This window comes from Paracoccidioides lutzii (assembly GCF_000150705.2).
Source record: "Paracoccidioides lutzii Pb01 unplaced genomic scaffold supercont2.1, whole genome shotgun sequence".
In the NCBI taxonomy this organism is placed as follows: Eukaryota; Fungi; Ascomycota; class Eurotiomycetes; order Onygenales; family Ajellomycetaceae; genus Paracoccidioides; species Paracoccidioides lutzii.
The window spans coordinates 1,090,757-1,106,210 of NW_015440947.1; the positions used below are offsets into that span (position 1 = coordinate 1,090,757).

General features: G+C 38.5%; 5 protein-coding genes across 5 annotated transcripts; 2 read left to right on the plus strand and 3 right to left on the minus strand.

Moving 5' to 3' along the window:
• Positions 1-28: 28 nt before the first annotated feature.
• On the minus strand, positions 29-1,789 carry PAAG_00285 (imidazole glycerol phosphate synthase hisHF; the record flags this gene model as incomplete). The annotated part of the gene is made up of 3 exons (XM_002797700.2): positions 29-109; positions 168-1,610; positions 1,667-1,789. The coding sequence occupies 3 exons, from the start codon at positions 1,787-1,789 to the stop codon at positions 29-31; spliced, it is 1,647 nt and encodes a 548-aa protein (XP_002797746.1).
• Positions 1,790-2,338: 549 nt separating this feature from the next.
• PAAG_00286 (deoxycytidylate deaminase) lies at positions 2,339-3,694 on the minus strand (the record flags this gene model as incomplete). The annotated part of the gene is made up of 6 exons (XM_002797701.1): positions 2,339-2,461; positions 2,517-2,604; positions 2,669-2,801; positions 2,856-3,217; positions 3,274-3,598; positions 3,673-3,694. The coding sequence occupies 6 exons, from the start codon at positions 3,692-3,694 to the stop codon at positions 2,339-2,341; spliced, it is 1,053 nt and encodes a 350-aa protein (XP_002797747.1).
• An 850-nt stretch (positions 3,695-4,544) lies between these two features.
• PAAG_00287 (autophagy-related protein 7) lies at positions 4,545-7,011 on the plus strand (the record flags this gene model as incomplete). The annotated part of the gene is made up of 7 exons (XM_015843967.1): positions 4,545-4,735; positions 4,801-4,909; positions 4,982-5,724; positions 5,791-5,935; positions 5,991-6,458; positions 6,515-6,877; positions 6,928-7,011. 7 exons carry the CDS (start codon positions 4,545-4,547, stop codon positions 7,009-7,011), a joined length of 2,103 nt encoding a protein of 700 aa, XP_015700302.1.
• A 103-nt stretch (positions 7,012-7,114) lies between these two features.
• PAAG_11082 (hypothetical protein) lies at positions 7,115-10,595 on the minus strand (the record flags this gene model as incomplete). The annotated part of the gene is made up of 9 exons (XM_015846790.1): positions 7,115-7,189; positions 7,247-7,408; positions 7,481-7,948; positions 8,008-8,034; positions 8,091-8,141; positions 8,201-8,409; positions 8,936-10,040; positions 10,089-10,376; positions 10,437-10,595. The coding sequence occupies 9 exons, from the start codon at positions 10,593-10,595 to the stop codon at positions 7,115-7,117; spliced, it is 2,544 nt and encodes an 847-aa protein (XP_015703594.1).
• A 168-nt stretch (positions 10,596-10,763) lies between these two features.
• PAAG_00290 (oligosaccharyltransferase) lies at positions 10,764-12,438 on the plus strand (the record flags this gene model as incomplete). The annotated part of the gene is made up of 5 exons (XM_015843968.1): positions 10,764-11,111; positions 11,174-11,271; positions 11,330-11,685; positions 11,761-11,863; positions 12,405-12,438. 5 exons carry the CDS (start codon positions 10,764-10,766, stop codon positions 12,436-12,438), a joined length of 939 nt encoding a protein of 312 aa, XP_015700303.1.
• Between the last annotated feature and the right edge of the window lie 3,016 nt (positions 12,439-15,454).

Genomic DNA, 15,454 nt, shown 5'->3' on the forward strand with positions numbered 1-15,454 from the left:
TTTTCGTGGTCCATCTCACCTGAGTTTATTATTCATTCTCACGGACGAGAAGCCCTTTGGATGTCAAGTATTCCTTAACGTCCTTCACTGTGTACTCATTTCGGTGGAACTGGTAGAACACGTTAGTATATATAATTTAGAGTGCAATTTCAGAATGATATACTTACCATGCCAGCTCCCAAAGCTGCGTCGGTAGTAGTTTTCCTAAAAACTTCCTCGAAGTGACTGGGGTTACCCGCACCGCTCGATGCAATAACCGGAATGGTTGTAAAAGATTTCACATCATTGATGAGCTCGATATCAAACCCGCTATTGCTCCCATCCTTATCAATGCAGTTAAGAAGGATTTCTCCTGCCCCCATGGCCTCTACTGCTTTAATAAGCTGGTAAACATCCATATCCCGGCCTTCCCTGCCTCCTTTAATGGTACATTGATACCAGCAATATTCTTGGCCGGCCTCATTCGGATATTGGGTTCGAATTGTCCGATGGGTTGTATCTTCCACCTTACTAACATAAATTCTTTTAGGATCGACACTGACAACGACCGCTTGATTGCCGTAGGCCTTCGAGATGGTCTCGATTGCGGTGCCACCGCTGAGTTTGCAGTTGTTTTCATAGTAGAGCTCAGCAGCGCTAACTGCATCTGATCCAATGCTAACCTTATCAGCCCCAGACTTGAAGTACATCGTCGCAATTTCCAACGCTGAAATTTTAGTGCCATCGGTGTCCACAGTATCCCTAATGCCGCCTCCGATTGTCAGGGGTACGAAAACGGTTTCTGACGTTCGCCGAAGAATTTCCAGCATTGGAACATCTGCCACAGGGCAATTTCGGAAAGAAGTAATATTCAAGAAAGTAATCTCATCCGCGCCTTGTTCATAATAACGTTTCGCCATCTCAACAGGTTTCCCTAAATTTCTGACTTGGCCTCCACTTTCATACCCGCTCTTCTCCCGGACGTCATATTGATCGCCCTTTGTTACTACTAGGTCCCCATTGTCATTGGCGCGGACATCCAAACATGTAATGACTCGCCTTGTCAGACCACTAACAAATGTAGAATTTGAAGGGGCGTCCAAATTTTGAATACTTTGCCCATTCAGGAAAGCCTCAAGTGTGCGGAGGCCGGCTTTGCCGCTTTTCTCAGGATGAAATTGTGTTGCAAAAATGTTATCACGGCCGATGGCACCAATAAATGTTTCATCCCCATACGTTGCGGTTGCAACTGCCCATCCTTGGTCCGCAAGCACCTTTTCATTGTAGGGAGCCGCATATGAATGAACATAGTAGTATTTGTTTTGTGGATGAAGCCCATAGAAACTGGTATATTTCTCTGGACTTTTGCTGGGACATTTGGCCGAGTTCCATCCGATGTGCGGGACACTCTTACAGGAAGAGTCAAACCTCGCTAGACGGACAGGTATTAACCCCAAACCCGATACTGTTGGATCCTCTGCAGAGCCTTCGCAGAGAACCTGCAAGCCAACGCAGATGCCCATAAATGGCTTGCCAGAAGCTATATGGTTTCTTATTGGCCCAAGAAATCCCCCCTTTGAGAGTTGGCTTAAACAGTACCCAAAATGGCCAACACCAGGCAAAATAAGTTTCTGAAAAAGAGCCCATGTTAGAGAGACCTCCTCAGCCTAAGGATTACTTTACTGACCTCCGCATTCTGCACGTCATCTGGAGACTTCACCCATTCAACTTGATAACCAACCTTCTCAATGGCGTTAACGAGGGATCGAATATTTCCCGCTACATAATCCAGCAGATGAACAACAGGCATTGTGTATGAGAAAATAAATAAATATAAAAAAAAATTAGAATAAATTAAAAAAAGAAAAAAACCACTGCACTACTAGTGAGTTGGCTTGGTGGTGTTTGTCAAGAGATTCCAAAGCGTATAATCAGCGTAAACATCCTTGAAATCTACCCTGAAGGTCATGAATGAGTCAGACGTTGGAGAAACTTTAAAACGATCAGCTAGTCAGTTAAACACATGACCAACCAATAATTGTGCGTATTAAGGTTACGACCTGTAATTTATTCTACTCAAAGCTTTTCATTAGTATCTCCTACCGTACTTGAGGTAGGAACGTACAGTATACTAGGGAGCTACTCCCCACTGTATCGTTTGTCGAATGGAGAAAGGTATAATAGCATATTCTGCGATCTAAGTTTGATATATTCAAGGCACGGAATGATTGTCAGAAAAACTCCTGAAATTGAGCTGAAAGGAACAAATCAAACCAACAAGTTCGCCACTATCATATAATAGGCTCCGAATTCAACACCTCATGATCAGAAGAAGTGATATCTGACCTTTGAAGGTAAATTAACCCATTTCGTGGCTAGGGATTTTGTTAGAAGATATAGAAAATTTGACTTCAGGGGAGACATGACGCACAGGAGAAAATTGTCGAAGTTTCACTCCAGCTTCCTCCAAAATTGATGCGGTCTGAGACGCGTTAGTCACTCATTGCACAGGTATGATAAACGGAATGGATACAAACTTCTTTATCCATGTTATAGCTTTGAGAGTAGACCACTTCAGAGATACCGAGCTGCGCAATTTTCACGCTACACGTCAGGCAAGGACAACTGTAGGAAAGATAGTCAGAGTCCTCTTCTCGTGTATGTAGAGATGAAACTTGCGGGAACTAACGTATTGCAATATAGAATTGCCGCTTCGCCTATTCTCTCACGCCCTGCTTCCAGTAGGGCATTTTCTTCTGCGTGGATGCAAAGACAGGTAGACAGCGCAGCACCACCACCTTCGCCGCAGTTGCAACGAGGACCTGTTAGTGATTAGTAGAGGCTCAATATGGCTTCTACATTAGAGCAAATCTTACATCCGCCTTCGTTACAGTTTTTTGTATTTCGAGGAGTGCCATTGTATCCCGTACTGATGACTCGTTTTTCTCGGACGATAACGCACCCTACTCGTCGCTTCATGCAGTTACTCCTTTGAGCTGCTAGAGAAGCAAGCTGCATGAAATATTGATCCCAGCCAGGGCGCAGGCGATGTTCACTAACTAAATCTAGTTCATCCAGGGCTGCATGCAATTCATGCAATGAAGAGGACGAGTTAAACAATCGAACTTGGGCACGGTGTGTCATGTAAACTATGCCAATATCCCTGTCGTACAGATGCTTGTCGTTCCAGAGGACGAACTTTTCAAGATCAGGGGGATCCAATTGTCGACGCCAAGACCTGATATTGTTAGCATTGACGGGTGTATTATGCAAGGAATGGTGGATCTGGTGTACCGTTCAGTGAAGCGGCTCCAACGGAGGCTAACCGGGGCATCGACGCTGACCAGAAGAAAATATGGTCTCATCAGGAGCCTCTCCAAAGTTGTCTCATCCCAGATATCGGTAGTAACCCATCGTTCCCGCCAATTTTTAGTCACGAAACTGAGAAGCTCGTCGACAGTCTGAAATATCTGAGACCCGCTTTTAACCGAATGATTTCCGAAGGATAGGGCAAGTTCCTTTTCATCCAGAAGATCAGGTTTACGGGCGAGCTGCAGTTGCCGGAATCCATGTTTCTGGATCAAGTATTCAGAAACAGAGTGTTTTCCGGAACATATTCCTAACTGCTACATCAGTCTTCCTTTGCTCTTCGTGAGAACAAGATGTATAAATAATAGGATTCTGGCAACAGACCTCCGCATAGACCAAGCAACATTGTCACAGACCAACAGAATAATCCCTGAGTAGAAAATTGGGTGAATATATACCTATGCTTAAGAAACTACTCTTCCAAGATTGTCATGGAATCTAACGTGAGGGAGAAATAGTTCTCAAAATAGTGATTATCAAGGAGACACTTAGATGCACAAGGGTTCCCCAGCTTTAGCTAGGAAACAATACTTTATATCATTGATGTAGACTGATGAAAAACTTCAACAGCTGTCCTCCTGCCAACAGTTGCTTGAAATGTAAACAGGTCAGGTGACTGCGGGAGAAACTCGCGAGCCAAACGTCTGTAACTATAGAAAGTACGTACGGTACTTGTACTGTATACATTGCAGTACCGACAGCTGTAATCCAACCATGCGAACTGACTAACCCCACGGAGCTAGCTAGCGGTGTTGGTTGGGATTCCGGGCGTGACGTAACTTAGTTACTCCGCAAACTGCAGTAATAGTTAGTTAAAGTACTTGTCAGGGAGGCTGCGTTCCGGGGTGGGGGGTATTTGCAGTTTCTGGGGTTAAACAGCCACAACCTTCTGACGAGAGCCTTACCAGCCAGATTTATAGGCTCTAATATGATTCTCTTTTGCGGAGTTTCATAATTCAGTTTGAAACGTTTGACAATCCTTATGGAGATCTATGCACAGTACGTATACGTATGGAAAGTAATTCTGTTATGGAATCACTGCTCTGTTTCTCAATCATCCAACAGCTGATATTCCCACGAGGCCACGATCGATCACCTGCCGAGAACTGAGATTGGGAATCGAACAATCTTTGGCTGCTTATTTATCATAAGCGAAATCTCCATTCCATCAACTTTTAACTACATCTATCGCCAACATGCAGTATTCACCATTCATCTCTAATATAGAGCTTCCCTTCTACACATCCCTGGCCTCATTGAAAATAAACCATGACAAACTTAATGACTCCGCTCGTAAGCTTCTTGGTCTTTACGAGATCAAATCTACCGATCCTCCGGAGTCTTCTTGTCGCATGCAAATCCATGGGACCGCATTGACCCGAGATGAGTAAGTTGGAGCATTTCTGGCTAACATTTATTAACTACGGAGTATGTAAACTCATGATTTTGCAGGGTGCCCGCAGGGCTCTATAGAGGAGAAGGGATGATAAAAAATGTTAACACCATTGAAGAATACCGCAATACAGACAAGAATGCTCTTTTACTTCAAACGGGGAAGACGGTACGCAACCCTCCCGGACTCACAGCATCTAAAGTATCCTCCTTTGTTGCTGACTGTCTATATCTGGGGTAGATATGGGACGCTATTAATGATGGAACAATTTATTCTTGCCCATCTTTGCTAGTCTCATTTGTTGTGCTTTCCTTCGCAGATTTAAAGAAATACAAATTTCTGTATTGGTTTGCTTTCCCAGCAATCCATTCAGCGTGGAACCCTGTTACAGAACCTAAACATCTGGCGGGCAACGAAAGTTCCACCCTAGTTGACGCTGTTCAAACATGGCGATACGGGGTGGATGCCCGTCAACACGGCTTCTTTCTTGCTCGGAAGTATAGACATCATGTCAACGATCTCCCAAGCGACACTCGTTCTAGCAGAGAACTTGGAACAAATCAAAAGCCACTTTCTCCAATTGCTAAAGAAGTTGGGTTTTCATGGGAAATTTCATCCCTTTCAGGTTTCGAAACGGGCTTTTTCCGCAATGCTTTGGCTGAGGATTGCTTCGTATGTTTCGCTGATCCCTCGAACTACCCGGACGCACCAGGTTGGATGTTAAGGAATTTGTTGGTTCTGGTACGCCAGCGCTGGAAGCTTGGTCAAGTCCAAATTCTCAGATATCGTGATGTTCAATCAAAAAGGGATCAAGGTCGAAGTATCGTCATAAAATTGAGATCAGATGCTGCCCAAACTGAACATGAGGAAACCCAGCTTGGATCTGAGAGCACTATGCCTAAAGTCACCGGGTGGGAGCGAAACGCCGCGGGTAAACTTATTGGACGAATCATTGATCTCACAGAATACATGGACCCGAAAAGGTTGGTCCGAAGTTTTTATATTGTTATTGGAGCACTCAAATACACCGCTGCTAATACATATAATAGATTGGCTGATCAATCCGTCGATCTAAATTTGAAACTTATGAAGTGGAGGATCAGCCCCAACCTCAACCTCAAGAAGATAAAGAATACAAAGTGCCTTTTGCTAGGTGCAGGAACTCTTGGAAGCTACGTTGCGCGGAATTTGCTTGTGAGTATGACTAAATTTATTGGGTCTCTATCAAAGATTAATCCAAAAGCCATAGGGATGGGGTGTTCGAAAGATCACATTTGTAGACAACGGAACCGTGTCTTTCTCCAACCCAGTGAGACAACCTCTTTTCGAATTTAAGGATTGCCTGGAAGGAGGCGCCAAGAAAGCGCATCGTGCTGCCGCCGCGCTTGCGGAAATTTATCCAGGTGTTGATGCTTCCGGTCATGTGCTGTCAGTGCCGATGCCAGGCCATCCGATAACAGACGCCTCGAAAGCAGAACGTGAATTCGAGGAACTTCGGAGACTCATTCACGAGCACGACGCGATATTCGTGCTATTGGATACTCGAGAATCTCGTTGGTTACCGACGGTTATGGGAAAAGCGACGGGGAAAATAGTGATGAATGCAGCGCTAGGTTTTGACACATACGTTGTAATGCGTCACGGCGTCGAAAATAGTGAGGCACCGGAAACTGAACTGGGATGCTACTTTTGCAATGACGTTGTGGCTCCCGCTGATGTAGGTCGTCAACCTTAGCCTCGTGGAGGTAGTGTGTGTGCTAATTCATCTATAAGTCTATCAAGGATCAGACGTTGGACCAACAGTGTACAGTGACACGCCCTGGTATCGCTGCGATCGCATCAGCCTTGTTGGTTGAATTATTTGTCTCCGTATTGCAGCATCCAGACGGACCAGCTGCTCCTGCATCCTCTTGCTCTGACGAGAACCGCTCTTATCATCCTCTTGGGATCATACCTCACCAAATTAGGGGATTCCTGTCTAATTTTTCTAACGTGGTCGTATCAGGGAGGAGCTATAATTGCTGCAGTGCTTGTTCAGGTAATATAATTAACGCATACAGGCAACATGAGTGGGAATTCGTCAAAAATGCTGTGAATGAAAGTGGCTATGTTGAAGAGCTAAGCGGGCTTAAGGAGGTGAGTTTTCAGTTCGGGAATCACATCAGAATCGCAACTAAATTCCGTAGGTCCAACGCGCAGCAGAAGAAGCCTCGGCTTCAATCGACTTCGACGAGAGCGATTTTGAAGAAGGTGATGGGGAGATAATATAGGATATTAGAAATGAAACGACCATGCAAATTCTGTTCATGATCATCTACGATAAGTGGCCAGATATTAAAAGTAAACTCGGGTACAATTGAAGGGAGATCCTAGTTATGGGGGGAGAACGGCGTCTCTGACAGCGTTATGTTTCCGCCTTAGACCAATAAAATATGCTTCCTTTGATTCCTGATAGAAATTTTGTCAGAGAGCAACCAAAGATTATAAAGTATTCTGAAAACATACGCTGCGAGAAGATTCGGGCTTTTCTCGATGGACAGTCTGAAAAAGTTCTTTCAACTGCCTTTCGAGTGCTTTATCTTCTGCGCCTTGATAAAACTTGCAAACGAAATGGCCTCCTGTTTTTAGGACGTTGAAACTGAATTCCAGTGCCGCCCTACAGAGATCCTGTTTCTAAATTATTAATTAAACACAACGAAAGGGGAAACGAATTTCAGCGGTAGGGTGTCTAAATCATACCATGCTCCCGGCGTGATCTCGAAAACTCATTCCGCTCGTGTTCATCATCCTATGATATGGGTCACTAAGGCTTTTCTTCCAGAAACCAGTTGTTTGATCCCAGGGGGCAGACATGTCGCTTAGAACCACATCAACCGTCTTATCTCCCATAGCAGTATCGGAGACATCTTCCGCGTCCCCGCCAACCTGGGTTATGTGCGAGCTTGCACTCCGTTCTCGATCAATATACCCCTCGCTTTCCTCGATCTGGTAACCGGTTATTGATTGGGAATCAGGATCGGTGTTTTCGAAGTGATTGAGACGTTGCACTCTTCCCCGATTAGGATTCCGAAGGAATTCTTGCACGTAAGCTTGCACCTGCGGTGAAAGGAAATTTCCTTGGATCGTCGAGACACCTTTCGGGGGCTGAGCAGGAATAATATCAACCCCGACCACACGTCCGTTGGGTTGTGTGAGCTCGACAGCGACCTAGAAGAAGATAATTAGTATTTCAAGCTTGAAAGAGAGAAGGGGCGGGGATAACGGACCTGTGACCAAGACCCAGGGGCATAACCCTTGCATCACTGTTAATATGCAAGCGTGTTGTAAAAGGGGGTACTTTGATTCATACCAAATCCACGACACTCTGCCCCACTTTGAATATTTTATGTTTGTCATTGATCTATAAGATTCTCTGTCAGTCCGACTTCCAAGACCGATAACATTGGAGGGGTTAGAAACCTGGAGGAGCTTAAAAGCAGCACGGCTTTTCAATCCCTTTACTATTGCTTCTCTCGAATATCTATCCTTTGCCTGCCGGGCCTGCCATCTCTTGGAAGAGGAATGCCGTATAGATAACTCAAATATTTGGTTAGGTTGCACCCGCCAATTTTCGCCAGTTGGCAACCATGCACGGTAGAGTGTGCGGACGCCGCACAGTTTCATAGGTACTTGAGGTTATATCAGATACAGGTTACCTAGTATTGGTTGAATTGCTCTTGTTTCAATGTTTGCAGTACCCGCGTTCGTTAAAATTAAAAATGAAAAATGTAAAACCGAATGACCTACCTCCCTTTCGAAGGTCGCAGTCATGATATCACGTGAGGCGAAAGCATCCAGAAAGAGGACTGTTGAGCCTGCAGACATTTGAAATCTGATAGAATCAGTCTAATATATCGGCTACACCAATAATTTAGTATGTGTGGGACCTTGAAAATCAAGCCCGCTCTTTGGCTATTAAAGAGAAAGATTGTATTTGTTCTCTAGGAAATCGCGAAACGATCATTCTAGTTGGATAAAAGTGATGCTAACAAGCTACTTCAGGTTGGTATAGTTCAAGCAAACGTGGCTAAGGGTATGTGTCAAGGACATTAGAAAGTAAACAGCACATATACGCAACGTATTTTTAATCTTTTGCAGTGCGAATATTCTGTCGCAAAGGAGAGATCCCTGTATAAGCGCCCAATCCTCTTATACTCCCAAGCCGTCGACCTGACGCACCTAACCCAAACTGACCTCCCCCGAGAGCTCGGAACCCTCCTGGAACACGCCGTCTCTCCTTGTTGGAATCTTCAAAACCGTCGTCATCGTCAAACAATGTTCTTTCAGGTTTCTTTGGAAGTAATATCCGTTTCCTTCCAGCCACTCTATGCGTCGTCAAGATTGAAGAGTCGGCCTGTGATTGTCCCGGTTGATCAACTGCACCGTCATCATCTGAAACTACCTTAGCGCATTCTTCTTGTGGCTTTGTTGGACGTCTCCAGTTCGTTGTCTTCGCGGCCTTCTGATTGTAAGATTTGCGATGCTTTGGAGGGTCATGCATATCGATATCGTTTTCGATCCGTTTGGGCAGCCTACGGGCGGGCTTCTCATCAGCATCGCTCTTGGACGTGTCCGAAGATTCTGCTGTTGTGCTAGTTCTGTTCAAAAATGGTGTTGTGGAGAACGTTGATTTTTCGCCAGGTATCGTCGGAAGTCTGGTATTTTTCTGAGGATGCGCAGCTGCTCTGGGTGTGTCGATTGTTATGTCTGGCTCATACTTAGAAGCGCTCCGCTTACGTCTCTGGTTATTTTCTCTATGAGATGTTCCAGCATCTTCCAGTAGCGGAGGGCCATCTAAGTTGCTCTTGTCTTTAAATTGCCTTAGTTCATCCTCTGATCCACGTAACCTATTTCGGAGTGTAGTTAACTTGTTTTCGAACACCGCTCGTTGGCGAGTCCACTCAACAGCTTCAGCTTTCATGTCTTTTTCAATTTTTTCCCGCTCCCGCCGCTCTCTAGCGATCTCCTTAGTTAACTCCTCCAGCCGGATACTTTTCTTGTTGTCCTCTTCGCTCTGTTTCAACCCTTTTAGTCGTACCTTTTCCAAAGCACGTTTTTCACTTTGAAGCTCAACTTCTAGCGAGCTCAGCTGTCGTTGAAGCAACAATTTCTCCGAAACCAAACTTTGATGAGACAAGTTTTGGGATTTTAGGCGCTCGATTTCGTGATTTAAATTCGATAATTCTCGCAACATAGAACGCTTTTCTGCTAGTAGTTTGGCTGAGTCGGCCGACGTGGCTTGGAGTTCTCGTATGTTCGACTACTGGGTATTAGCTTTAATATCAAAGTAGATGTTCTGAATACTTACCTTTAAATCATCGATTTCTCGTAACCGGACCTGGAGCGAATTTCGAAGGTAGTCAACATCATTCTGAACTTGACTCAACTGCTCCTGCGCTTCGCAGCCTATTTTCTCTGCTCTCTCCAGATGGCCTTTCGTTTCCTCCAGTTCAGAATAAAGGGAATCTCTATCATGATCCGCGAGCAAGAAATGAACGTGTAGGATCCGGTTTTGCTCACTCCCAACTATTAATTCGGTCTGGCAAAGAGCTTTTTCATATTCTGTCTCAAGCTGCGCAGTGCGAGTTGAGAGCGACTAATAAAGGTCTTTTGTAAGCAAGAGAAGACGATAGAAGATGCCGCGGAACTGGCCCACCTCATGTCGAGCTGATAAATTATTTTGCTTTGACAATGACATCAGCGTTGAATCTTTTTCCTTCAGTTGCGTATAGGTGGTTATGACCGCGATGTTTGGGTTAGTATTTAGTATCCTTTTAAGAACGCTGAGCAGGGAGAGTAAACAATGCCCGGACATTAGTTTTACCGTGATCCGAGATCCGTGACAGTTTTTTACCCGAACAGCGATAAAGAGACACTTGGTTATAACTACAACCTCCGTTGAGCAGTTTCTAACCAAACTTTGCGACCAACTTTGCGAGTTTCTCTCTAAACATCGAAGAGGGTGAAGAAGAAAGGAGTCAACATGAGGGGATTGCCAATATTTACGACCTTTTTTTGCTTGATAATATCTTTATCTGTTGCCATATCTACTACCGACCGATACAAAACCTACCAAACTCTAGCAAAATCGGTCAAACCAATTGTGCTTAATGATTCGACTTACAATGATTTGATCTCGGACCCACGCGATTACCATGTCGCTGTACTTCTAACTGCTGGAGACATGAGGTATGGGTGTCAGCTTTGCCATGAAATTCAGCCGGAGTGGGAGCTTCTTGCTCGGAGCTGGATTAAGGGAGCCCGGCAGGATACTCCCAAATTACTATTTGGCACTCTCGATTTCTCAAAGGGGAGGGATACCTTCCAGAAGGTATGTAAATGTTATGCCATACCATCTACCTATTTCCGATAATTGACAATTGCATTTGGCAGCTCATGCTTAAAACTGCACCCGTTCTGTTATTCTTTCCACCCTCTGCTGGCCCCGCAGCAAAAGCTGATGCATCTCCCATCCAATATAATTTCAACGGGTAAGAAATTACATTTCCACTCTAATTTCCATCCATTTTCTAACTCTACGATAATAAGGCCACTTTCCGCAGACCAGATTAATAATTGGATGAACCGCTACCTACCAGATGGGCATAAACCCTCAATCGTTCGCCCGATAAACTATGGCCGAATCGCAACAATGACGACATTACTGCTGGGTGTCGTAACCCTCTTCACAGTGTTGTCAAAATATATTTTGCCTGTCATTCAAAGTCGAAACCTGTGGGCTGCACTAAGTCTGATTGCAATTCTCCTTTTCACCAGTGGACATATGTTCAACCACATAAGAAAAGTACCATACGTAACTGGGGATGGAAAAGGTGGTATCATCTATTTTGCCCCTGGCTTTTTATCTCAACTAGGCGTTGAAACACAAATAGTTGCTGCAATTTGTAGGTTTTCCCTCACAATAGGCGTCCAGAAAACCTATTCATATTTGGATATTCTAACCTTTCTCTACTACGCAGATGCTAGCCTTTCATTTGCTACGATAGCTCTTGCAATAAAAATACCTCGTATTTCAAATCCTAAATCACAGCAGATCAACGTGGTTATCTGGGAAGTGGTTATGTTTGTGATATACAGTTTTCTATTAAGTGTATTCAGAACAAAAAATGTTGATTATCCATTCTCCCTTCCTCCCTTTTAAAGAACAGATATTATTTGTAAAATCAATTCATAAATATTACCTGATTTGATTACTTCTTTATATCAGAGATTTATAAGTTCAACAATTGATATTATTATATATATATAGCTTAAAATTTTTAAAAAATTAAATTTTTAATTTATTTTAAAATTTTTTCAGAAATTAGATTTTTTTAAAGTATAATATTATTTATCAATATTTTATTAAAATATTTATATTGTAGTTCATCAGTAGTAAGTTACTATGACAATGTAGAACAAACTTTGATTAAATTACTTAACAATATAAGATTACTGAGCTGAAAAAATAATTGCAATTGTCTAACAACAGTATAGCAATCATCTCACAATTACTCTGAAAATATGATGTCAAAACATCTTATATTAACTTCTTGTCATCATATTATTTATTAAAAAACTTCATTAAAAATCAACATTTTTTATAGAATTAGTATTGTCTTAGAAATCAGCAGCTTCTGAAGATTCAGAATAAGTAATTTAGATTTAATACTTTCTGAAAAATTAAAATTAACATTTCAAAATCAGCACTTTTTAAAGAATTAAATTATTTTATTATTATTTTTCTATTTTATGAAAGATTAAAAGTAAAATTTATTAATATTTATTTATATATATAAATTTTTTAAATTTTTTGAAATTCTTGAAAAGATTTATTCAGTGATTATATATATATATATTTTCATTTATTATTATTTTTTTTTATAATATTTATTACAACATAGCTATTTATAATATAAATTAAAATTAATTTACTTTAATTTAATTTTTAATTATTTCTTTATATTTAATCATTTATTTTATTTTATATTATAATTATTAATTTAATATTCTTATTATAATTATTTAGTTAAATAAATAAATTAAAACTTTTATATTATTATTATTTTAAATCTAAATAGAATCATAATATAATATTAAATTTTTTTTAAAAAAAATTAATAAAAATTAAATAAATAAATTTTATATTTATATTTATATCTATATTCATATTCATATTCTAGATATATATCTATATTTATATTTATATCTATAACTCATATCTGAATAAGCTTCTTAGTGATTATGACTATGTTGAATATAATAGTATAAAATAAACTTTATTTATACTTCTTAATAGTGTAAAATCACTGAGTTAAAAAAATCAATTACAATTGTTTAATAATGATATAATAATCAACTTTACAGTTATCTTATAAATAAATACTCTGTAAATACAGTAACTGTCCAGCAATTATACTAAAAAAAACAATTATATAAAAAAAACAGATATATAAATAGAGTTTTTTTTAAATTTAATTTTTTAAAAATTATCTTAATATTTTATCAAAATAGCTTATTTAATTAATATTTAAATATCTATTTTATCTGTATTTAAATTGAAATTATAATATAATATTGAGATTATCAATTGCTTTTTTTTACTTTTTTTAAAAAAGATTTTTAAATAAAAAATCTCTTAAATCTTTATTACTTTTATTTTAAATCTTTTAAAAAACTGCTAAAATATTAAAAATAGTTAAAAATTCTGATAGTTTATAAAAATCAAACTGAGATATAATAACTCTGATTAAAAGAAATATAAAATTAAGAGAATTTATATTTAAAAAAAATATTTTTTAATATATTTAAAAAGAATTTAAAGTAAATATATTGAAAAATTATCAGTCTTATAAATAAAATATACCAAACTCTAAGCAGAGTTAAAAATAAAAGAAATAAGAAGTAAAGATGAGTAAATAAGTTTGATCAGTAGATAAATAATCTGATAAAAATATAAAATATACTACAGCAGACTGTAAATTTCTTAATTTTATAACTTAAATCAACAAAAATACAGAGAGTATAATAATTTATAAATATTAATAACTTTAAGTATCTTATTAATAATAAAGAATTGATATTTAAAAATTAACTTTTATAAGTAAAATATAAACTAATATCAATATTGATCATTTTTTAATCAAAGAAAACTATACTATCTATATTAAAAATTAAATGAAAAATAATATAAGGATACTAAGATGAATGAACTAAGTGTCAAAAGAAAGTATGAGAAGCTCTATAACTAAAATTATAAAAGAGTAGATATATAGATACTGCAAGTACTATAAAAAGAAGAGAATAGCAATAGATAAAATGTATATGTAGAATTGAATAGTAGCTAATTATTGAATCTTTTGAAGAAACTTTAAAGATTTAAAATATTTATATATATGAATGAGTAGCAATAGATTTTATCTATAATCTTTCATGAAATAAAAAATTAGCAATGCAGTGATCTGAATCTTCTTGAAGTACTGATTCTATTCTTCAGAAAGTGCTGATGCTAAAGAACTGATTTTTGAGAAGTGATGATCTGTGCTGATTTTGAATGCTGAAATTTGAGATAATACTGATTCTTTAGAAGATGCTGATTCTAAAGTGCTTTGATAAGCAGTATAAAAATAAGTACTTTAGTAAGTAAGTGTGAGAATCTAGAGAATCTAATTCTAAAATGCTTTGATAAGTAGTATAATAAGCAGTGTGAGGACAAGAAGCTAGTGTAGAGAGTCTTAACATCACAGATAAATCTACAAAATATCTAATCTCAAAATGAGAAATGATCACCCTGAGAAGTTTAAAACAGTAAAGAAGATATTTGAGTATTTGCAAAAAATATATGAGAATATTAATAAGTTTGAAAATACAAAGATGAAATATTAACAGCTGATAATAAGAAATAAAAATAATTATTATATATTTATAATTAAGTTCTTTTATTTAACTGAAAAAGCTTAAAATTACAAGATTATAAAACTGATTTTTTTTATAAGCTTTTCTTTAATCTTTAATATATAATTGCAGAAATCTATATTAATTATATCATCTTTTATAAGATTCAATAAATTTATATTTGAACTACTTACTATCTCAAAAGTATGCTCAATTAAAACAAATAATGATTAATAAATAATTGTTATCAATAATAGAGTAATTAAAAAAATAATTTTATAGAAAAAGTAATTATAAAAGTACTTCTGTAAGAAAAAATAATCATAAATTAACATTAGTCACATTATTATAAATATCTAAAAATAGACTGTTACGGCGCAACTACTTATATATGGATTAAAATTGATCCGCTCTGCTATACTTTAAAGGTTGATACATTTTGACTTTAATCATATTTAATTGCTCATATTAATCTTATCTGATTTTCAATCATCTCTATATGAGGACACTAAAGTAGATAAACTAAATATCAAAAAGAAGCATGAGAAGCTCTATAACTAAGATCATAATAAGGTAGATATATAGGCGCTGCGAGCGCTATAGAGGGAAAAGAACAACAACAGATAAAATGTATATGTAGGATTGAATAATAGCTAATTACTGAATCTCTTGAAGGAACTTTGAGAATTCAAAATATTTATATATATGAATAAGTAGTAATAGATTTTATCTATAATCTTTTATGAAATGAGGAATTAGCAATACAATGATCTAAATCTT